The sequence below is a fragment of the Myzus persicae genome, unplaced genomic scaffold, assembly GCF_001856785.1.
Source record: "Myzus persicae strain clone G006 unplaced genomic scaffold, MPER_G0061.0, whole genome shotgun sequence".
In the NCBI taxonomy this organism is placed as follows: Eukaryota; Metazoa; Arthropoda; class Insecta; order Hemiptera; family Aphididae; genus Myzus; species Myzus persicae.
The window spans coordinates 338,186-363,421 of record NW_019101247.1 but is presented as its reverse complement, the minus strand read 5'-3'; the positions used below and the strand labels follow the sequence as shown (position 1 = coordinate 363,421).

The window sequence follows — 25,236 nt, the reverse complement described above, 5'->3', positions numbered from 1 at the left end:
GTTGCAGTCGATAATTTGTTCTAACGCGGACAGCAAAACTCGAGGATGTACTCGTAACACGAATGTGAATATAATACTAAAAGCACAGTTGACTTCTGTGGTATTGGCGGTTGTAACTGAAAAAAACATGATATAAGTATAAATAAATAAATTAACATGAGCACAACACACATATGAAAACTGACTCCTGTAATTTTTCACGTTGAATAAATTTCCTTTGTTATGATCGAAATTCAAAAATTTTTCTTGACACAGATTACAGTAACATAGTCACTGGGTTAATTTGAAATATAAGTGGATGTAATTAATAAATATCTAATTTTATGATTTTATCATGAAATAAAACTAAAATATTTCCAATCACTAAATAAAATTTTTTTTTGTAAATTATTACTTTTTTTACTATTCGTTTTAATATAAGTATAGATACCATAGATATAGAAAACAAATAGATAGCGGACTGCATATATGACATTCCCACAGGAACGTCGAAGTCATGCGGTCACATGTCATCAACAGGGAAATGTTTAAAAAATAACTCAACAGATAAGATGCCTATACATATTTACATGGTCTATATATTACGAATACATGTATATATTATCAATCATGCAATTTTTCCCTGTTGCCATATGGCTACCGATTTCAATAATATTATCCTGCAGTCGGCTATATCTAGTTGTTTTATATGCCTATGGTTGATATAATAATATAAGCTTACATTAATTTTATCATAGCAATCATCGATACCCATCAACTTTTGGAACACAACTGTTGATGTGTACAGTCTGTAATTTATGTACAATTTACAGGTAGCCCGAAATTTCATCCAGCTGGCATCGAGACGCACTATTCGGATTACTCGTATCGAGTTTAGTACCAGCTGTTCTTATGTTGAGACGGACACCAAATCTTCTGTAAGTGTGAAGTGTTACCAACATTTTGTTACTTATATATACCTATTGAATATAGGTATGGTTAATGGTTGTTTGGAAAACAACACTCGTCACGAACCCGGCTTAATCTTTTTTTCTAGACGCAAGTTAGTACAATGAGTCGTCTTAGATGATATAGGCCACCAATATTATCACAACCTATCTATAATATATATCATGTTATACTTTAAGTATTACGAATTTTTGTGGCATTTGCTTTTTTTTAATACTAGTTTAAAACAAAGCGTATTATCAGCTTTGAGGCTATACAATATGTTATTCATATTCTTGTATAACGATACAATTAAAGTAGCACAAATGCACATTATTGTATTAAGTATTCATCCGTTTTTATATTTCATGCTTGTTTGTTATTTTTAATGCTTTTTTCGAGCTTCAACTACCTATTTTTAGCGTACTAATAATTTTTTTGTTTTTGAATTTCAAAATAAAACTGTGGTTGAACTTAATCGTTTGACGTAGAACGAATTTATTTAAAAATATAAACATATTGTACTGTCTGATTATCGACTAATATTTTTGTTCAGAAATTTAAGTATTCAGTTAAATTATCTAAAACAGTTTATTAAATGTATAGATTAACTATAGAGAGAAAAACTATAGCAGTATTAATTTATTAGTACAAACACAATAATTCAATTAAAAAAAATACCTTATTGTGATCTTAAAACTTTTTAAAAGATTCTTAGGGCTTTATTGTCTTATTTAAAATTCTATTGCTATAGTTTTGTCGTACTATTTATAATATAGTTCAAATCAAAATCCAATTCATCGCCAATCGGTTTGCCAAACTAACGACATCTTAAAGAACCTACCTAATAATTTATTAATTGTACGTACCGTCGTATAATGCAGTCATCTTATGCACGTGTTGCACCAACCAGTAACCACGGTATACGCCGCATACGAATCCGGCGCAAACACGTGATTAATAACAACAACAATCTAACTAACAGTCGAAAAAAACAATCTCACATTATACCTAATAGTACCTACCTACCTATTTACCTACCGCTTTATTACTGTGTACTACTACGACTATTATAATACGAAGATTCAGTGGGCACCTGCAGGTGTACTCGTATATATTTATACGGTTTCTCTTTCGTACAGCATATATGCTGTACAATATACAATAATATAACACGTGTGTTATGAGGCAGCCGCCGCCGCCGCCGCCGCCGACCAGCGAGATGTTATCTACCGAATTTTTTTTCGACTTTTTCGAAAAAAAAAAAGATAAAAACCACCACGCTCTCTCGATGGGAATACATTATAACATTATGTATAAATTATATTAATTAAAATAATCTAGAATCCCCCGGCTCGGCCCACGCTTTTTTCACCTATTACAATAAATAACTATTAAAACATTCGCGTCCGGGTTAAACGTGAGGGCGTCAGAACGGTGTGGGTGTCGCGTGTGTAGTGGTTTTTTTCCTTCATATTTTTCTCCTCTCCTCGCGCCGAACGGAGGTAGGTACCCATATATATTTTATGTATATAATATATTATTATAATACGAGCGCACACAAAATGCGTGTAGTACTACAGATATACGCATATAATATAATAATAATATATAGTGATTTTTACCGCGACGACGATGGCGTTAATAAAATTATCGTAGCGGGTCCGCACGCGGGACTGACGAAAATCTGGATTCAACTCGGATGGGTATAAAAATAACGAGCTGGTCAATAGACAGACGACCGTGTTCAGATGATTTCTAGGTTTTCGGGAGTATCTACGTGTGAATATAGAGAAGCTGTTGTTTTATCGTTATTATACGGCTGTGATCGATAATATATTAGAAAAATGAGGATTTCTTAAATTTTATTAACAATAATTGGATCGTCAATATCCTAGAAAGATGTAAAGTACACGCGGTTTGTGAAAAAAAAATCAATTAATTAAAAAATTCCCGGATAGCATTTTCCTATAAGATATATAATATATAGCCTGAAGGTATAAGATTTATTATGATAAATGAACAACTATTTGTGTGCATTATTCAGTTGCAAAAGCAAATGTCGAATAATCGTATTAAAAAATTGAAGATAATAATTATAATAGCCACATATAACATCCAACAATTATCATTATCTAATACGTTTTTAATGTAATTACAGTAATTTATAACTATAACCGCGAACAAAATTATTTTGCTGGAGGGTTAATAATTACCTAAAAGTAATATATGATGGGTATATAAGAAATATTATTGTCAAACAGGCGTTGTGCGTTTGGGTGAATCGACATAAAATCTATACTTTAACATACTTACTTATACTGTTTGAGTGAATTTTCTTTTATCTCTAGGACGAACTTCTACAGAGGGACGTGTACCATTTAAGCGACAACGTTTTCCTTCCTATTTGAACTAAATCTAAGGAATTCAAGTAATGGAATGTTTTTTTTTATTAATTTGGTTTACTGCATAATTTAAAATTGAAACGCCTCCCGATATTATCAATTTTTGAATCCATTATTATTCAATTGAATTAAAATGGCTAAAATTAAAATTAAAAAAACAGCTGGTAGGTGTGGAATTTTTATATGACAGGAGAACAATAATTACTTATCATTACACAGAAGCTGCGTGGTATATAGCTAAGTACAGTGTTGGGGTGAACTATTTTTCTTAAGAAGCCACTAACTATACACTATCTATATATACATAATATATACCGGTCCTCCAATTTTTGCATGCTTTACGTTTCACACGTTTTAAGCACAATTCGTATGTGACTATGTGAGTAGAAATTATGAACCAGTCTAGCTGCTTAGGTGCAGGAGTCGTTGGGACACCCACCCCTCCCCACTTTTGCATGTGGCAGCCGCCTCGTACAATAGCTATTCACGCTTCCACTGTCTACGCACAGGTATCAACCACGCGTTGAATCACAAAACCTAATGAAGTTTCGAACGGTAACAAGTTGGTTACGAGATAATATCCGATAACGTTATTAAGACTGTAAATATTGCAAAAGGGTGTATGTGCGGTTTATTATGAAAATGGTCTATCTTGTTCGTTCAAACGGTGTGTCTAAAACAGGCAATCAAATTCGCATACACCAATCCTTTTCAGTCTAAAAAAAATCGGTTGTGGCTCCTAGATTCACCCAGACAACCACTGCACATCGAAATTCGTGTTCGTGTTCGGCTGGACATCGGCTGATGGAGAATATACCCTAAACTATTTGTAACCACGACACGACGATGGTCGAACGTGACGTGGGAACGAGAGTTGTAAATAATATTATATTATTATCATGCTTTGTATTATAGAGACTTCTAAAAACCGAAACGTTTCAAAGACCGCGACAAGGAACGCGCAGGTCCGAACGTAACAATTTAAAGAAAAAAAAATTGTTTACGTCCGTCAGCACACGCGCAACACACGCTTTACACGCGGCTGCGATCGAACCGCTGACCGAGAGCATATTTTCCACTGCGGCTCACCAGGACGGACGGAAAAAAAACCGACAAAACAGAAACAATAGTAATAATTTTTTGATTTTTTTTTTCTTTTCACACACAAACAATGTGTCGTCTCTCGAACAATCGAAACAGAAATAAAACACTGGCATTTTAGACGACTCGAGCCGCCGCCCACCGGTTCATTACTATTATAATTTTAAATCCGTGCTGCGGTTATAATTAATACGTCATATATATATTATATATATATTATGCGTGTATACTATATATACGACGATAATAATATGATATTTTTTATAAGTTTGTGTTTGGACAATATTACATTGGACGATGTCAATAACTCAAGCAATAGTCGTAAGTTCTTCGTGCAATTGCAAAAATATCAATCTCGCTGAGTTAATATTGATGCATGGAATAATATGTTTCGACTACGCAGAATGTGCCAAACGGTTAAATATAATATTATTATGTTTTTATTGTTTTGCTCAGTTCACTTGTATTATTTAGGCATTTTTTCTTCATATTATGAACTACAGCTTTTGGGTAATTTCAGGTAAACTGTCATTTAAAAATTTGAATAACAAGTGAAAAAGTACATTATACAATCAAAACGCACTTATTTTTGTGTATGGTAAGTATTTCTATTCATCGGGCAACTGATAAATGCAGTCATTGATATTATACACATTTATTTTGAAATATTTTAACATGATATCAATTTTTTTAATTTATTGATTTTAATACTTTTCTCAATGCCACTAAAACTGCCTTAGAAAATATTCTTGCTCGAGAAAATTTGTTGATAGTGGTTCACCAAAAAATGTTATTTTAGTGCGATTATAATTTATAAGACATAAAATCATGCATATTTATCCAATTGTTGGTGCAATTCTTAAGTATAATATATTATAATAACAAGATGAATAATGTGTTTTGTTTTTGTATTGTCATTTATGTATAACTTTGTTATTTACATCATGAAAAATAATTTACAAAATCGTATTACAATTATATATAAACATGTAGGTATCTAATATAATTAGTAATTATAATTTAAATTCTACTCCTGCGTAAAAAGGTTTGTATAAAATAAATAATATGTATAATGAATTAAAATTATAATTAAACTATATATTTCATATTTATGTACAACAAAAAAAAAGATGAAATTACACGAGTGCAAAAAAAAAGGATCAAGAAGCTTTTACAAAATACACGTATAAATATAAATATAAAACTAAAATAATTTAAAGCAAAAAGAAAAATATAGTATAATGCATTATAATATTCGTTTTTCAAAAAAAGTTTGCATCAACGGATATTGAAGGCAAACTCGAATAAAAAACCTCAAGTTTACTCGTATTTTGTATGTTTTTTTCTGCCAATAATTTCGCTCGATGGTATAAAATATATGTAAAACGATATGATATGTAAACCTCAAAGAATGTCGATGATGATGAAATAATAATAATAATAATAATAATAATAATAATAATAATAATAATAATAATAATAATAATAATAATGATAGTAATAATAATAATACGTGAGAGAGAGTGATATTTAAAAAAAAAACTGTCGAATGATCGTGTCTGTTACGACGCAACGGGTGCATCAGTATATTAATATAAATTAATTCTAAATCGACGTTTAATACGTTTAATAGGATTGTATATAATATGATATACAGTAGAAACAGTCATAACTTATAATGACATTGAATCGTAGTTGTTGGGGAGGGGGAGTGTCGGTAAAAATACTTAAACGCCGGTGGTGTTACACGACCACACATGCGCACCTACCAGTAACCGAAGTGATAATTCCCAGAGTTGTGATCGAACAACTTGGCGATATAACGCCGACCGATTGATCGATGTGCGTATTAGCGTATTACGCACTGCAGCTATGTTTATTACATAATAATAAAATTGATCGTTTGGAGCAATAATATATCACTGGTCGATACTATTATAATAGCTGTCCAATCTATACTAGATGTCTCCCTGTGTCGGAAAGACGATCTTAGGTAATAATAGTATAATATATTATGACATATTATGCGATCTCCTCTTTTGAATAATAAAACATAATGATAATATTATACATAGTATGATACGTCGGGACTGACGATATGGACGACGGTGTACACGTAACATTATAAACAATTAGCATAATATTATAAATATATGAAATTCTTAACAACTAATTGGTCGTTAAAAAAAAACCGTGTTTCGTACATTATTATTATATTAAGACTAGTAGTGTGCGACAAGTCGTCCGACTCGTAAAAAAAAAAATTAATAATAATAAATGTTTGGAGAAAAATAATAATGATATAAGGTATACCACTCGTATACAATGAAATAATAATATGATTTAGTTTCGTTCCACCCCTGCAGGTGGGTGCTGCCCAGCCATGTCACTCGGAGACGTCGGTCGCGCAACCGCAACCGCACTCGGTCACCACCGGGTACTCCACCTTGATCCACTGGCACACCTTCATCTGGTTGACCACCGACGCCGTCGCCTTCGTGCCCGGCAGACTGTTGTACTGCAATGCGGCCGACGGGACATTGGGCTGACGGCAATACCACCTCAACAGCGTCTTGTACTGGTTTCCGGTGGCTCGGCAGTACATGCCCGAAGGTACCGAGCACGATGTCTCGCCCTTGGGACAATGACCCTCGAGCAGCCACCGTGGCCAGAACCGCTGGCCCAGGTCCTTCCACTGTCTGTTTACCGGGCACGCCGTCCGGCCCCAGAGGTACTGCTGGATCTTCCGGCGCAGTTGACTGGATATCCGGGTTCGGAGCCGCCGGCCGTCCGGAAGTGAGAAGAATTTGGTGTCCAGCTCTCGGATCTCAGTCGGCATCTTACCGATGGGCACCAGTCGGCCTCGTCGATTCCTCCTGCGCAACACATGGATGACAAAAACAGCGAGTTAGTATTATTATACGTCATTATAGATACTGTAGATACCTACAACGACAATGACAAGAGCATAGGCGTAACTATAGTTATTCAGATTGGTGGATAGGAGGAGTCCTGCCTGTTTTCGATTGATATACACAAGTAAAGACGTGTACATCCTGCACCCAGTTTAAATCGTGTAAGAATCACTAAGTTATTTAAAAACTATAAATATAATATTACCCTTTATCAACTTACCTTTTTTAAATATATATGTAGCAATTATTATATACCCAAAGTGACCTTAAATAACGAGTACAGAACATGTGTAAGAAATGAATGAAGGATAATCATTTCCTAATCCTAAATTAAATCTCCACAAAACAAAAATTACATGGAAAGTATAGTAAAAAGATCTCTTTTCTATTAATGAAATAAAAATATTTTTAATTTTTAATTCTGTTTTTTAAAAAAACAATAATTTAAAAAAAAACACTCGTCAAGGTGTCAAAATTCACGAAGTCAGTTACACACAATGTCATATATATGTAATATATTATATAGGTACTAATGCTATGATATCTTTTGATTATAAATTGTGAAAATATTGGTAAGACTATGACAACTTATAAATTATAGTAAGTACCTATTCAGTAATTACTCTACTTAGCAAAACCAACGCAAAAATCATATTTATCATGTATGTCAAAACGTCAATAAATTAATTATTGTTATTACATAACATATTATATAGGTATTATCAGCTGTGTATTTTATAAAATAAGACTTACACTCCTAATAATTTTTATAAATCAATATATTTTTTGGTGCAGACCTCGTCATACAAACTAAAGTACAAACTTTTATTGATTAAAATTACTATTTAGTAATCATTATATTGTACGTATACTTAACACCATGTTGTATACGTGTATGAGTTGTTAATCGTTTGGAATTAGCAGCTACACAATATAGGTATAATATATTACTCAAAATTATACGTTTGAATAATAATTGTTTCGCTAATTTAAAGGTTGTTGGAATAAAGCCTGTGAAATTAACATAACGTGTTCTAAATATTATAATATCATAATATACCTTCCGTTCGAAACGTAAATAAATCGTGGTTTTTTGTATTTAGTTTTGTTCACGCTTTTTGGTTACAATAATTGAAGTACCTGCGTGGGTACCTATTAAAGCTTAGTTTGAAAATATATAATGTGTTATTCGTGAGAAACTTTATAGTAATATTATCTATATTGGATATATATGATATATTAAGTTATAGTTTATAAACTATAAGTCCAAAATGATGAATAATTATTAAAGACAAAAAATATTCTGCTTTGGAATGAGAAATTAAAAAATTAAGAAATATTATATTTTAAAACTATCGGCGTTTTTAAAATAATGAGTGCCTTGCACATAGACACAATTAAATGGCGGGGAGGGGGTTAGCCAAACCCAGTGTTATCCGTGACAACACCAGTCTTTTTAATTACACTTTTGTTGAAAATATCAACTATCAGGTTCTATAGACAATTTTAGTCCCCCCCTCCAGAAAAATTGTAATGGTCTGGTTAAATGGATCAATTGTTATATAAATATATTGATCTATTTGAGCAATGTTATATAGGTACACAGTACAATGTTGCATACTTTGCGTTTTACGTTGAATTGTATTTTATATATTTTTCAGGAATAGTGAGTGATTTTCTAGCTCAGAGAGAGCTTAGTTTTTTGAAATATATGGAGTATACTCAAAACATTATTAATCAATACTTTCGCTTTACAGAACAATATATATTACCTATATTGTAATAATAATGCAACGATTGAAAGTTGAATCCCTGCACAATTATTATTATTATTAAATTCAACAATCATCACTCTCACCTGAAGGGTATGTCGGGGGCGGGCACCAATTGTTCAGGGGCTGTGACGCTCATGCATTTGGGGTCGAACTTGGCGGCCAGCTTGGCCAACAGCGCCGTGACATTTAGGTCGGCGGGCCTGGGGTCCAGCGCCGGATTGACACTCTCGATGAGATCAACGACGCCAGGGTCGTTGGATGGCACCGGCCGTAAGTCCAGCTGGATGGACGTGCACATGACGGTGCGGTGGATCGAGCAACACGCCAGCGCGACCAGCACGGACCACCATTTGACAGTCATCTGTAAACGATCGAGAAAAAAAAAATTAAAATTCGTAAGTTCGATATCGCGCAGACGAGTCGAATAACCGTGATCGTCATTATTGGGTTTTATATTGTTATTTTTATTTTTTGCTATCGTGAAATGAGAAGCGCCAAATTTCAGTCTACTGCAGTCGATATGTGTAGGCATCACGTCACGACGATAGAACGCCGAGTTACCCACCCACCCACTAGATCTTCTTGAAAATTGCCTCCTGGAGGTATCGATTACCAGCTGGCGCACGGGTAACATTTAAAATTCAACGCCAAAACTTCCGCTCTATACATTTTATGGCTACTTGAAAACTAAAAACATTGCACTTTTACAATACGCATTGGGATATTAAAATTACAATTTTCGTACAGCACTTTCGACACGAGATTTCACCTGCTGTAACCGATGTTGCAACTTTGCGAACAATTAAATATAAACTCATTTGAGATCGCTTATTATAAGAATCCTAATACAACATATTTCATTATTTACTGCCGTTTGTAAGTATGTATACCGCGGTGTGCGACTCTATAAGAGACGGACTGACGCTATACTGCAAGATTTACACCCAAAAACAACACAAAACGATTTTGTACATGTCGATAAGCGATAAGATTAACTTCAGAACGCCGGTCAATACTAATTGCAGTGTATCCACTACGTGTGTAAATAGGTAGATAAACCACTATCCTCATCCCCACTCTATTTATAGACATATAATAATATTGTTTTCCGTTAAATAAAGCATTATATAAGTAATAAATAATTAAAATGTGCGGGTGACACATAAAAAAAAATCATTCATAGCCCGTGATTATGTAATATATATAATCTGATTATCATTGTACCACTCAGATTCATAAACATGCAATCTACTTTTCCATGTACACACAGGTCCAAAAATATATTATTATAATCTGCTATAGGAGTTCGACATAAAATAGCGATATTCTTAGAATTTAATAAAATTTCAACTTGGCTACTGAGTTAAAAAAAAATACAGAGTAATTCGCCGTAAGTATGCTCCACCCATTTTTCCCTATCAATAGTACATTTATTTAAATTCCAATTTCTTGGAATTTTTTAAATATTGAATTGACTTTTTAGTTTTTTGAAAATGATGAGGTATCGAAATGAAAAATGCTTGAGGTATTTAACTTTGTTTAGGTACCAAGGATAATAATATTATAGTACCATGATAAAAGGTTTAGTTTAGACGATCTGAAAATTATAGAAATTAATATTCATATAATAACGAAGTTTTATAATTTATGAACATTTCTGGGACTATAATATTAACATTAAATCTATTTTATAATTTATAATAAAAATAATAAATTGTATTTTATCAAAACATTTTTTTAAGACAACATTCTTGGTAGGTACCTACATACATTTTATTAACTCCGATACTAATGATTTCGATTTAAACTCATCAATATTTAAAAAAAAATTATTTGCTTAACAATTTATAGCAAAATATAAGATTGTTTGCCGTTTGAAATACTATGAACAGTTTATGAGTATTGAATAACCTCTTAATTGAGTAGGTCACTGCAATGAATTTACCTATTGAATTTAAAAACAAAGATGAATCATTCATAGTTCATTACAAATAATGATCCTGTGTGGAGTTTTGGTGTAAAAACTACAAAATTCGTACAACAAAACTGCAGTGTTACAAGTCAACTTTTAATAGTTTTCTTAGGCATTTATCGAAATAGTTCTAAATGTTGAACTATGACCTAATCAAATTTGGTTTCCTGGAGTAAGGTGCTCAGAAAAATAAAATAAATAAACATAATTGTAAAACGAACTAGTAAACTCGCACCGCTCAGAATCGAAAAATGTCATATACCGTGTAACTTGTTCATTATGATTACATATATTATGTATATTCTATGTTTTTCAGATATAAATAAGATATTAATATATATTTTTATTTTCAGAACATACTTGTTTGGTGCAAAATATACGAAAATATGAAAAAAATTATCAAATTTTATTAATTTACGTGATAAACCTTACGAATAACGCAACAAGTTGAATCTTTCTATGTACTATGAGCGATACAAACGAGTGCTTAATATGATATTTCTATATTAGTATATATAATTAAACATACAGACACTGATATCGGTTTTATAAAATTTGTAGTCAATTTGTTCTTAAAATATCATAGATAAGATTTTCGGAACAACATAATATTGGACATTTATGAAGTTTACACGGACTGTCAGTGGATAAAAATACAAGACGTGTTAATAGAAACGATCGAAAAAAAATTGATATCATTTTACTTAGAATTTAGGTGTTTACCTAGGTACCTAAAAAATATACTACCTATAAAAATGATTATAATATGATATAAAGTGAGGTTCCAGAAGGAGCGAAAAAAAATTATCTGCTAGTCGATAGGCGATTGCACAAAATTTTTTTGGGCTACTGGCTCTTAAACATAATTATAAATTATAGTTGAAATTATATTTCAGCAGGTACCAGCGAAGCAAAAAAAAAAACAACTCTGCAAAGATAATTCATCTCGCACCTCGTATTATAAGTTGGCCTCAAAATATGTTTATCAATTAGATGAAAAAATTTACTTTGAGTTTGAAGCGGAAATGTATCAGTATTAAATAAATTAATATTATGTAGTGAACTAGAGCTCTATTACACAATATTAAGTATATCTAATAATACAAATAATATAATAGTTATATCATACCAAAAATTGATTGGTTAAAATGTCGTAATTTTTATAAACAATTTGTCTGCGTATTCAATAAATAGAATACTAAGTATAACATATGATTTATAATATTATGTATACAACCATCAAAGGACTATTATCCTTACTTACTTAGTACCTATAGGTATACACTAATTTTTATAACAACTCCGAAGCTCCTTTAGTTTGAATTCTAACTTGGATACATTGACATTTTATTATTTTTAAAAAGTTCATCTGTTTACGATTTATAGAAATAAGGCTGGTAATCGTTTGAAAAAAAATTAGTTTATATCGCCACAAAACCCTATCATTAAATGGTATAAAAAATGATTTCATAGTAATATTCCTGCCCACGTAGGTATCTGAAATCAATCCAATTTACATATTATAATAGAGTACAATTTATTGCCAAAATATTTACCGTAATGTGATCTTTCCGTGATCCGATACAAAAAATTTACGATTTTCATTTTGTTGATCAAGGTTTATCATTATTATTGTACTTATATTTATATAACGACGTATACATTGTATCTGTTAGATTTAAAATGAAAATTTGTTCACTCATTCAAATTATATGATGGTTAAATTTGATTTGAATTTTGTACCTGTCACTTGCTTTGTTTATAATATTGTAGTACATGCGCCGAAAGTTGTCTATTCATATAATTATATGTCTCATATTATATTGTAAGTATTAAATTTTTGTAAATATCTCTTGACTCTCTGGAGCGTTATCAATAAATAAATAAGTAAGCAGATATGATAATTTCAAAACTCAATATCCAATAAAGGAAAATTTATAGGGGGGGGGGGGTGAGAACACTTGCGGTGAATCATCTAGTATCTATATATTATATATATATTTTATTTAAATCTACTCTTCGAAGCCGACTGAACATAATATAGCACGCCGCAGCTCGTGTTCTCAACACGCGATAATTTTACGTCGTTTTGCGGACACGTTTTGTACATTATGTTTACGTAACTACTCACACAACACAAAACACACACACACACACACACACACACACACACACACACACGCACACACACACATATTATGTATAATATACTTAGGTATCGGGGTATATACCTGGTCGTATTCATCCGAAACGGACGGACGGACAGACGGGCGCCCGCGCGTACTGGGTCATATAATATTATTTGTGGTGTTTTGCCGCCGTCGAGAGCGTCTTTTTTATTATTATTATTATTTTCTAAATCGCCGGTAATTTATTTCGAGTCACGTCGAAAAATAAAATTAAAACGGAAAAAAAAAAATAGGAGAAAAAAACCCGGAGAAAAAGAAGAAGAAACCGGCCGACTGGATTCTTTGCCGGCACATTAACACCTCGGCTCGACGATCCGTTAACGATAATTCGTTCCGTCGGCCCGAGTCCCCGCGCCGCCGGAGCCCGCGTGTCCCGTCCGGTTTGTATTTTTGTTTTTTTTTCACATATTTTCCGTTTCGGATTCAACGCGTCAATCAACCGAAATCGTGTCCGAAAATCTCGGAGCCGACAAAAGGACTGCACGGCGTCCGCATACACACCACGCCGTTTGGCCTCGGCCCCACGCCGCCGCCGACGACGACGACGACGACGACGACTACGACGACGACCACCATCACGCAGCCTCCACCGCCGCCGTAATAATACGATATTATGTATTATTATTATTATTATTATTATTATTACACGTTGTACTCGACGGCGGCGACCACTACCGCGGTATGGTGTTGGGTCGGTAAACCCCCCGTTCCAGTCGCCTTCGGAGGCGTCATTTTCCCTTCTCCTCCTCGCCCTCACCTGCTAACCACCGACCGCGCGGTGTGGACTTTTTTTTTGTTGTTTGAGACCACATAATATAATATATCCGATTCCGTCTTACGGCGGAAACACGACACCCCGCCGTATAATACTCAGAAATCGGACGTTCGGTCCCAGATTCTCGATAAAGACGATCTTATAATATTGTTATAAATACATTATCGCGTCGTCTCCGACTTTGATCCTCACTCTTCCCTGCGCGATCGAATCTGCGATATCTTCTATATACGTTATTTTGAGCGCGACGGCGTCCTTCTATTAATTACTAGTGTTTATTTTTCTAGCGGAGCGAAGAGTAATATATTGATTTTATGACGATGTGCAGTTTATTTTTTAGTTATTTAATTTTGAGATTTTAGTTTATTCATTTTATTTTCATCAATTTTTCTAGTTAAAAAAATATTCCAGCCATCAACTACGAAGAGATGTTTGGTACCAAATTGGATCTAAAGATGGCACTTTTGACAGTTTGAAATGGAGAATTCTCGGTACTTTTAAAAATAATAGGCAAAAACAAAACTAAAAAAGCCGTCAATAGGTAACCGTGAGCTCTGCTGTATAGTTGTATTGTACAACTTATATGATGGTGTCGAGTCTACCACGTGATACCAAGTACTTTATTAGGTACAACTTACTGGGACTGTAATAGTATAATAGATGTGTTAAATTTGTATTCAATGATACTTAATCTTATGGATTCAAAACGATTCTTAGCAAAGACCGTCTAACTTTTCGGTAACCGAGGTTACCAAACAATATTATTTTAACAATCGTGTCCAAATGTTTGAATTTTTTTTTTTTTGCGGAATATTTTAAAAACTACTGAAAATGTTCAAATTTGACTTCCGAATACAAATCATACATATAAACTAGGTCTTTTTCGCTACTAGAAACCTCCCTCAAATATCATGGTGAGATTTTCTTTTCTACAAATACTAAAATAAATAAACACATATCTCTACACAATCAATACATATAATTCTCTCCACTCAGAATCTAATACGAACATTTTTTTAAATTTTAATATTGTTAACCTTGGTTACAAAAAAGTTAAAACGTCTTAACTTAGTACCAGTTTTCGTAGAGTACAATCATTGAATTCAACTTGAACACATCCCTTAATTGACGAAATACACTTCGACATCAGCTACTAGCCAACTGTGCGGTTACCCAAAACCTTCTTGGGTTACCTATACATGTATTTTTTCTTATGATTTCGCCGGATATACGACGATTATAACAGGTTTTTCACACGAAATCTGGTGTACAATGCTAGTACAAAATAATTCGTATAATAAGTACGACGACTCAATCATAAGCGTTGTTGTCGCACTCGCCGGTGCTGGTTCAATGGGCGTCTTTATTTTACTATACGTATCTATCAAAATATAAACAAATTATTGTTTTTAGATAGTGCAATAATCGTATAATGTACAACACCTATATATTATTATAATATTATATGCTTATACTAATATATGACATGTCCAATAATATGTTAAACGGAAATTCATGAGGCATTGAATAATAATATGACAGCGCACGCGTCAGGATTTTAGTACGCATGTTCTATATCTGCTCGACACGTGTCTTTTGGGCCTGGAAACGTACATAAACGCATATATAGATAGGTATAGGCAATAATGATAATAATAATTAGAATATTACGTCCGATACGCGGTGTAATAATAACGTTATTGTTTATTCGAATGCGGCACGTCGCGTTTCCTCGATCGAATCGCTGCTGTAAATCATTTTTAAAAGCGCGCCGTGCCGTATAACAATATATTACCTACCTACCTGTATGATTCATAATAACGCTAGGCCAACTGCACATACTTCACGAGTAACAGAGACGTTCGGTCTATTGTGAAATAATTACCAAACGAAACGTGGCGCGGACGACGACAATAGAACGAGCGGGATAGACAAAAACACACACACACACACACAAGTCGAATTCAAACGGTTTATTCGCTTTTTTCCCGATCATCATATTATTGTTAAAAAATATAATAATAACACTCGCACCTTTTATGCATCGCATATTTACGGCCGAATTTCGTCGGTTCTTTTCATTAGCTCCGCGTCGAGCATTATATTAGTAATATATTATTTCTATCATATTACATTTTTCTTTACCGTAGTCGTCCAAACGCTAGTAGTATATTATTTCGCCTTTCTTTTGATATTTCGGCACGGTGGTAGCTATTCGATGATCGACGACGACGACAATTAAAATTATTATGCATTAGAACTGGATTGATTTGTTTTCCTTTTGGAGGCGGCGCACACCCATCCGACGACAACCGTCGATTGTATCCAACGCCACTGCAGTAGTAATAATGATTGCACATAGTAATGCGCATAATAGCATACAATATTTATATACCATTACTATATTGTGTAATGGATTCCGAAACGCGCAACGATAGTATACTATAATAATACATGTATGTATACGAGAACAGTCCGAAAATCGGAGGAAATATTATACAATAAATTATAATAATATTATATTAGGTACGATTTTAATAGCGATCATAAAAAAAACATCGTTTGTGCATATATATATATATGTATTATAATAAGCGCATGTTCTCAACATTCATTACTGGTCGTAAACATTTTTAGGTGTTGACTAAAGTGTTGTAAATATACGTGCATAGGTGTTTAAACGTGCGATTTAATTTATAGAGAAATCACATATAGATCTGCGACGGCAACCGGCAACACGTAGGTTTCTTCGCTCGTAATAAAAAAGAATAATAATAATAATAATAAATAAAAACGATATAATGCAAGCCATTAAAATATCCACAGACATAAATAGGACGTATTTAAAACAGACTCACCAGAAATGTTTTCATGTACAATAATCCCGCGGGTGAATACCGTCATAATAATATAGTAATAATAGAATACTATTTGTTTAACGAGTTTAAAAAATGATTTCATACATTTCAGAGTAAAAATTCTACGGTTTTAGGGCGCTGATTAAACATTGGGACTTGCTGTCGTTAGGTTAATTATAGAGCTGGAACAATACTATTTTTAAATTATTCTAAATTGTTTTGTTTATCTAATATATTAAATTCCTAAATCTTGTGACTCGTCAATTATTTAAGACAATTATTCTGCATGCACCTATACCAATACACTCACCAATACCAATCGATCTATAACAATATGTGATAACGATTTTGAAAACATATTTTTATGTGTCTGCGTTGGATCGACATTCTGTCTTTTCCTTTTTTTTATTTACCTCGCTTTCCGAAAAATCAGAGGATACGATTTGTCAATATATTCACTTTGGCGCGACGTATATACATAAGAGATATGTTCGAAGAATATGATTTACAATCCGTAACGTATCTTCGGTGCTATCGTTGCAAATCGAATACGTGTTAATTATTTGTACAATTGTACCTAAAAGATTCGGGTGTGATAATATATAGATAGTGTGCTAGACGGAAAAACGGGTTTTTGATGAACAATTCAAATAGTACCCTAAAATCGGAGTTGAATATAACGTATTATAATTGTATGTTTCAACGGATAATATTAAGATTTCAGTTTGTACAACGCAAAAATACATATTATTCAAATACCTATATATGACTATTATAGAGTATAGGCGATCCCTACATAAGCCTCAAAGTGCAATTTTTCTTTACTGGCTGTGGTCCAGAGCTGCGGATTTGTTGGCCACGTCTGTGTGCATGTTTTATTGTTGTAGACGTATACATAAAACCACCGGGAACCATAATAGACATTCCGAGAAAAAATTATAGATTACAAAACGCGAAATTTGTATACTAAACGAACTCAATATAATCTGTCCTCGTGGACGAACGGTTTTTTCTTATAAAATATTCTAATAAACATTTCAGCGATACTCGTTTCACTCATTATTTATATACGCACTTTACATACCTATACGATAAACCTTTATGTTGCTGTATATTATACTCTCGAGTGTTCATAATATCGTATTTCCGTTGGTTAAAAAGCTATAGAGTTGAATTTTTATTTTCTCTACTTCGTCAATTATTGTTGATCTATTAAAAAATGTTCGCGTTTAAATATATACACAGCAAAACACTAAATATAGTATAAGTATTGTAATTCAGGTATTTTTGCTCTACGAGTAACCTATTATTTTGATATCTGCATTATCAACGAAGTTTACCGAAATAACTTAAAACACCACGCATATGCATCTGGGTATAAAACGTATCTGATTTTGATACGAATAAGTTGACTGAAAAGTAATGATGTTGTGCGAGCAAAAAATATTGAAACATCTATTTTACTTTGATGTATCTCCAATTTATAGTATATAATTTATTTGCCGATGATTTTAACAACTGTATATAATTATGTAACAATTTAAACGTAATCGAATCTTGAGCCAACAAAACAAAACACAAATCAAACTATCCATAAACAAAAACACCTACAAGAAATTCTTCAAACACAGAAAAAAAACACAATAATATATTATTTAAACTGTATGGAATACATATATTCTACGCAGACGCCTCCCAGTTAGAAATCGCAATTTTATCCACAAAAACATAATAATCTCTGCAGATATGGAAATTTACCTGAAAAGTGTTTCATTTACACAGCTGCGAAAGCCATAGTAATTTTAAAACATTGGGACACATAAATTACCAAGGAAATAAACTCAAACCCATGCACAAATAGTTACTAGTGAGCTTAGAAAACAGACACAACAAACACTTTATTCAGACGTTGAAAAACTCATATAATAAAAATACAACACAAATTCGAAAAATGGAAATAAACATAAAATAAGTTTGGATAACGCAATAATATAAAGGCAGTGGCGTAATAATTGGGGAGGGGGTGGACAAATGTATCATTTTTCCGGAGGGGAGAGGGGCTTCATGGTTTTGATCATGGAGGATGGTATTCTTCAACTTTTTATAATTTACACTTTCCATCCCTTCACTAATTCTGTTTAAGTGATATATGTGAATTAAGAACTATATATAATTTATGAAAGTCACCCCTCCACTTATTTTTAGCCATTTTGATTACCACTGCTAACAAAAAAAATATATAATAATGATAACTGTAAAGCCGAAATTAAATTTTTGATCAATAAAATGTATACATTATATATTCAGTGGTATATCATATTGTTATCAGATGACTTAAAATAATATTTTTAATTCTTTATCCCCGACCTTGCTATTTGCATGGGTTAAAAGTATCTACACATAATAATAATTATACATGTCCATTAAAATAGTATATTATTTTACTATTTGAAGGTTATGCGAATGTCAATGACGATTTATATAGTATAACGTATAATATATGTATATTATTTGTTACAGTGAATTTCTAGACTCAAATAAAATAGTTTTTTTGTATTATGCAACATTTGGTTACATTACGCAGCAAGAACTGCAATAGTAATATTTTACACACGTTTTAAACAACTCGATAAATCAACTAAATTCTTTGTAGTAATGTGACGAATCTTGCAGAGTATAATATATATGAGCGCGTGCAGATTCGTCAATCATTATAAACGAACCCTTTAAATTTGACTGGTGGCCAAAACAATTTTTTTTGCACTCATGTGTTGAAAGTACCTAATATTTAAATATCTCATTGAATATTGCAGTACACTAAAGAAAATATTTAAGAATTAATTAAGCAAATTACTTGGTAATTCATAGCAGGTATATGTATATTATATTTACAATATAGGTAGGTACTGGCAAGGCTTTTAACTTGAATTCTTTTTAACGTGTTCCATCGGATTTAACAACTATTATATAGATAAGACATAATATTAATTATTATTCAAGTTAATGCATTCATTATTCTGTTATTCAATTTCACCGATTATGCTTAGCTTTTGCCATACTGGATAATAATATATTATGCATAATATGGTCGTAATGTTTTGCAAGAGAACGCCATTATATTATTTATTGCTTGTTGATGGTACTTTGTTTGAGTCTCTATAATAATGCATCACAATTGAAATCACCGTCACTTTGTATGTTACTCTACCAAATACGAATTGTTTTAGATCCACGATAGTCTGTAATGTGAGTGTGTCGTATACCGTTAAAATTAGACGTTTTCTGTTTCTATTGAAATTTATAGAAAATTCACTGCAAGCGAATTTCTGTATTATTTCGTTTATTTCACACGTGCTGAATAACCGCAGAGCACAACAAATTCAAATACTCGTTCAGGGCTTAGAGACTATTCGCACATCTATGTAATACGACGAAATCTAACAATAAAAATTAGAAAATAAAGAATAAAAAAATTGAAAATTAATATATGATTTTACTATGATATCGTTGAGTAAAGTAATTGACCTAAAGTCCTTAAACGCGTCGTTACGCCTTAACGTGTACAACGTTGTATATTATAATCGGATGTTGTCAAGATATTATATTAGGTATATGTACAGTTAATAATATTATTATACTATAATATATTATAATATAATATGCTACGAGAGAATTCTTTTTTCTTACGAACGCGTGGGGATAAAATATAAAAATGTCAACATTTTAGGATCACGTACCCGTGCAGCTGTAAAGATATTATTAAATTATTAATATTATTATTGTGCATTGAATATTTACGCGACCGTCGTATTATTACGCGTACCTACGTGTGTATATCATAAGTTTAATATTATTGTATATATTATAAAATGTCGAGATAGAAAAAAAACCGGCGCTCGTTAATTCGTTCTTCGGTCGTATACGCGTATTAACGTGAGATGAGATTATAATAAGAATGAACCAGTTTTCACATGTCAAACATATACGGTTTTTTCTTTTTCTTCTAGACGAGGAACACAATGAAATATTATTAGTGTGATGGAACGGCCAATCGAAAAGTTTACAATATAAACACATAAAAAGGCTGTGTGTGTGTCGGATACAATTTTCGTCGTAAATTACCCGCAAAATAGGCTCGTTCATTTGTTTTATCCTCTCGCGAAATTTAGGCCAATTCTGATTGACCACTGTATTGTAACCGCTAATAAGTAAGTATACAACGATAATGTCCCAAGTGAGATCCAATAATAATCATATGTGTTCAAAAAACAGAATTATATTTATTCCATTCTTTATTTGCATTCTTAAGCATTGGAAATTATAATTTGAGTTTGACCGACAGTTTTACCTTTATGTAGAGTAAAATAAAGATGAACTGGTTTGATATATTATATTCCTGGATTCATAATTTCGTGAGGCACTGGCACAAAGTAAAAATCTCAAATCAATATGCCTACCTTGAGTTATAATTTGTCTTAAATTTTTTAATCATAATTAAAATCTTAAAAAAACATTATAACATCATAACGGTTCTGAGAACATATAGCGATAACTAATATAAATCGCGATCAGTCGAAGGAATCGCAACCCTTTGGGTAGAGATATGATAATCACATTATTATTATAAAATATAATATGGATTGGATAATTCTGGTCGTCTGGTCTTTTTTATTTATTTTACATGCCACTAACTCACAAGATCACCAGGACCGCGGTATAAACGAGCTGTTTTTGTTTATTGTACGTAGTATGTGTGTGTGTGTGTGTGTGACGTACGCATTACATAACAAGGGTTTGGACAAAACTCTAGAGATCTAAACACAAATTGATCGGAGAAGTATAATATGACGAGAAAGCGGTGGAGGAGACGACGAGTGCCGACCTGGTCGCACCGTTGACAAATTCCATGGGTTGGTCGCACAAAGGTCCGCGGCGTGCATGGGAACGGATAATAATGCGCGTACCTACCTCTATATGATATACATGATATACGATTTCGGACGATCGGAATGCCTCACAAAAATAATAATAATAATAATAACAACAATAATAATATATATATATGAGATGTTCAGCTTTAGGTTTATTGCGGCCGGGACGTACCACCCCCGACAAACAAGCCGCGCTGCACGCGCATATATAGTATATACCTATATCATAATATATTATTATTATTATTATCATGTATAAAAAGACGATGTACTGCAGTGTGGTGTGTATAATATGTATATATATATATATATATATATATATTGTACTTAAACGACAATGAAAAAGAATGCGCTCGGTCGAAACGCGTTTATATATAATAATAATAATAATATCTTATGCCGCGGCCCGCCACGACCCCGAGTATCCGACCTCTACGGCCGTTGCCGACACCTAAATAATATAATATCGCCGAGATTAACACATTCCACCGAGCGAGGCGAGCGCATATATTATAATAATGTACAATATCACACGCCCGTCGGACTCGTATATTACGTGTGTATAATACGAGCATTAATGCGTTATATTATATATATAGGTAGGTACGACTCCTCTGTATTCTGTGGGTACGAAGGTATATAAAGTACTGCTGGCCACCGTCGAGTTATTATTATCGATGTTGTTATTATTTTTATTTTATACGATCGCCTTGCACAATATGGAAATGGGTATTTCGGCGTCCTGCGCTGGGATTGGCCCGATACAGTGTTGAATAGAATGTAAAATAGGAAGTATTATTATTATTCGAGCAAAGATCATGTGCTCCAATATAAATGGTAATACGACGTGTAATTAATAGCCGATAAAAAACTTAAAAAATATTTTTCATCTATAATCAATATATAATATAATATACGAATCTAACCTTTTACTTATTATTTCTAAACCCAATAATGCTATGACTAAAAGACTAAGAAGAATCACGGCGGTGGTTGCAGATTTCAAAATGTATGGTATATTTAATTTTCAGAAAATAGAAATGAACAAACTGAACAAATGTCATATTTGTTTTTGTGGTATGAGCTTGCAGTTCTTAAAAGTAGACAAATGTTTTTAAATTGTTGTTGTAATTAACAGTGTATAAAATAAAATAATACTTTTTTTCGGAAAAAGATCGGACAGCTAGTTATTATAAAACAACCTTGGATATATATGTTTTAATTTTTATTGGTATTTATTAATCATTTAACAATTTTTGCAAGCCATAGTATTTTTTTTTTTTTAATGTCGGTTTGACGGAGGATGTCAGCACACATTATTTATTTTTTCTACCTGACCCGCGAGGGACATGGTAGAGTTTTAGTTTTGCAATACTAAATATGCGTTGTCACTTTGTAAGCTTTGATATTATTGAGTGTAAATATAATCTATTGTAAATGTTTAAAGTTAACATCATTATCCGTGTTTGCACTTCTGCATTTATTTAAAATTTTTTGAAATACATAAGTATCGAAAAGCATTATCTACGTGCACCGGGCTCGTAACAAATATTTCAATCAATTATAATTTTAAATTTATTAAAGTTTAACTTTAATTTTCCTCATGAAAGTAAGTTGTATCATTTAAAACTACAACGATTTTCGATGATTTAAGCTCTGCGGGTTCGGAATTTCAGCCTCGATAAAATCGGTCTGCACCAAACATTTAACCGGACCATACAGATCTAGTGTGGGACTGTGCCTCGACTCAATGGACGATCCTCTTAATGTTTAAATCTGAATTAATTCGGTAGTCAAATCAATGGGTATTATGAGATAATAATAAAACAATTCGATGTAATATTTGGAACGATCATACGTATTGTATTGTGAAGACGTAACAGCCACTTCCCGTCTAACTCGTGCGAGGCGTAGTTATTGTCGCGGGAAACGATTTTCCGGCCGGCGTTTCGAGATGCGGTTCATATACCGAGACGCGATCGTTCCGGTCCACTCGTCGATAATCTATATATATATATAATATATATACATTATGATAACGATAATACATTCAATTACGTTTGATTACTATAATATTATGGTCGTCGGCCGCCACCGCCACAGTCACGACCCTGCCCGAGGTTATCCGCTGTGGTTTGACGACGGGCCGCGAAGACCAGCGCGGCGAGAAGAACCGTGCATTGTGCGCTCCGCCACCGCGGACGAGCGGGCGGCGGCGCGTGACAAACGATTTCACGGCCGACTCCGGTATACCGTACCTACCCGTACACATATATATATATATATATGCATCAAACCGTATACACGAGGTACCTACGTATACCTATACTCGGGTATAATAAACGATAATAGTAACGTATAATAATAATAATAAGAAGTGTGCGCGGCGCGGCGTAATCGCCGTGAACGGTGGCGGTTTAATCGGAACGACGACGACGACGACGACGACGACGATTCTGCTCGATCCGCGGACAGGTATGTTAGGCATAATATATACCTATGTGCGTATAATACGTGCGCAGCAGCTGTTGTACGGACCGCGATCGCCGCAGGTAAAATATGTCACACATATATCATAATATATTATATTAATTTTATATATATATATATATTGTAGGAACGCGCGAGATGCGCGGCGGCGTCGGTAGGCGTTTACACACCGCGTTATGGTCTTCGCGGTGGTCGTTCACATAATATATAGGTAGGCAACTGTATATAGTACGTTTTAATATTATAATATAGGTACATTATATTCTCTCGCCTCGCACATCCGGTCACTGCGCAGCCTATACCAGTGTATATAATATATAATGATAATGAAAATTATATGTAGGTACTCACGCGCACACGCACACACACACACACACACACATCATATTAAATTATCGTGGCCGTCGTAAATGAGTCGCGCGTGTGTGTGTGTGTGTGTGTGTGTGTGTGTGTGTGTGTGTGTGTGTGTGTGTGTGTGTCGTACATTAAATGCGTTACGGAGTGCTGCAGATATTAATATAATTTATATTGCGCGGGGGCGGTGACGATGCTCGCCGCCGCTGCGGGACGGTTTCCGGAAACGCTATCTTATATTATTATTATTATTATTATTATTATTCGAATATAATACAGCAACACTGAAGCTGCTGCACTCCGATCTCACCGGGTGATAGGCCGATTTGTGGGCGGGGGGAGCTCGGACACAGTCGGATTGCTGAAATATTGTTTTTTGAGCTTTCGTTTCGCTATTAGTGATTCTCTCGATATCACCGCGCGCGTGATTATCGTAATAATGACGTGTTTAAAAATTTCATCAGCTCGTGAGCGTTTAGAAGTGGCTACATCGACTTTTGATGTAACGCATGTCACGTATCTAAAAAATGAAATTTTTTTTAAA

At 33.3% G+C, this 25,236-nt stretch overlaps 1 protein-coding gene across 1 annotated transcript in view; it reads right to left on the bottom strand.

Annotated features, from left to right (window-relative positions):
• Positions 1-5,736: 5,736 nt before the first annotated feature.
• LOC111028384 (noggin-2-like) overlaps positions 5,737-25,236 on the bottom strand; it is a 37,467-nt gene continuing 17,967 nt past the window's right edge. Inside the window, exons 2-3 of the mRNA XM_022307011.1 lie at positions 9,207-9,484; positions 5,737-7,309 (exon numbers count right to left, since the gene is read on the bottom strand). Of these exons, the coding sequence (XP_022162703.1) occupies positions 6,820-7,309; positions 9,207-9,484 (768 nt within the window). The 3' untranslated portion in view covers positions 5,737-6,819. The remainder of the gene's footprint in view (positions 7,310-9,206; positions 9,485-25,236) is intronic.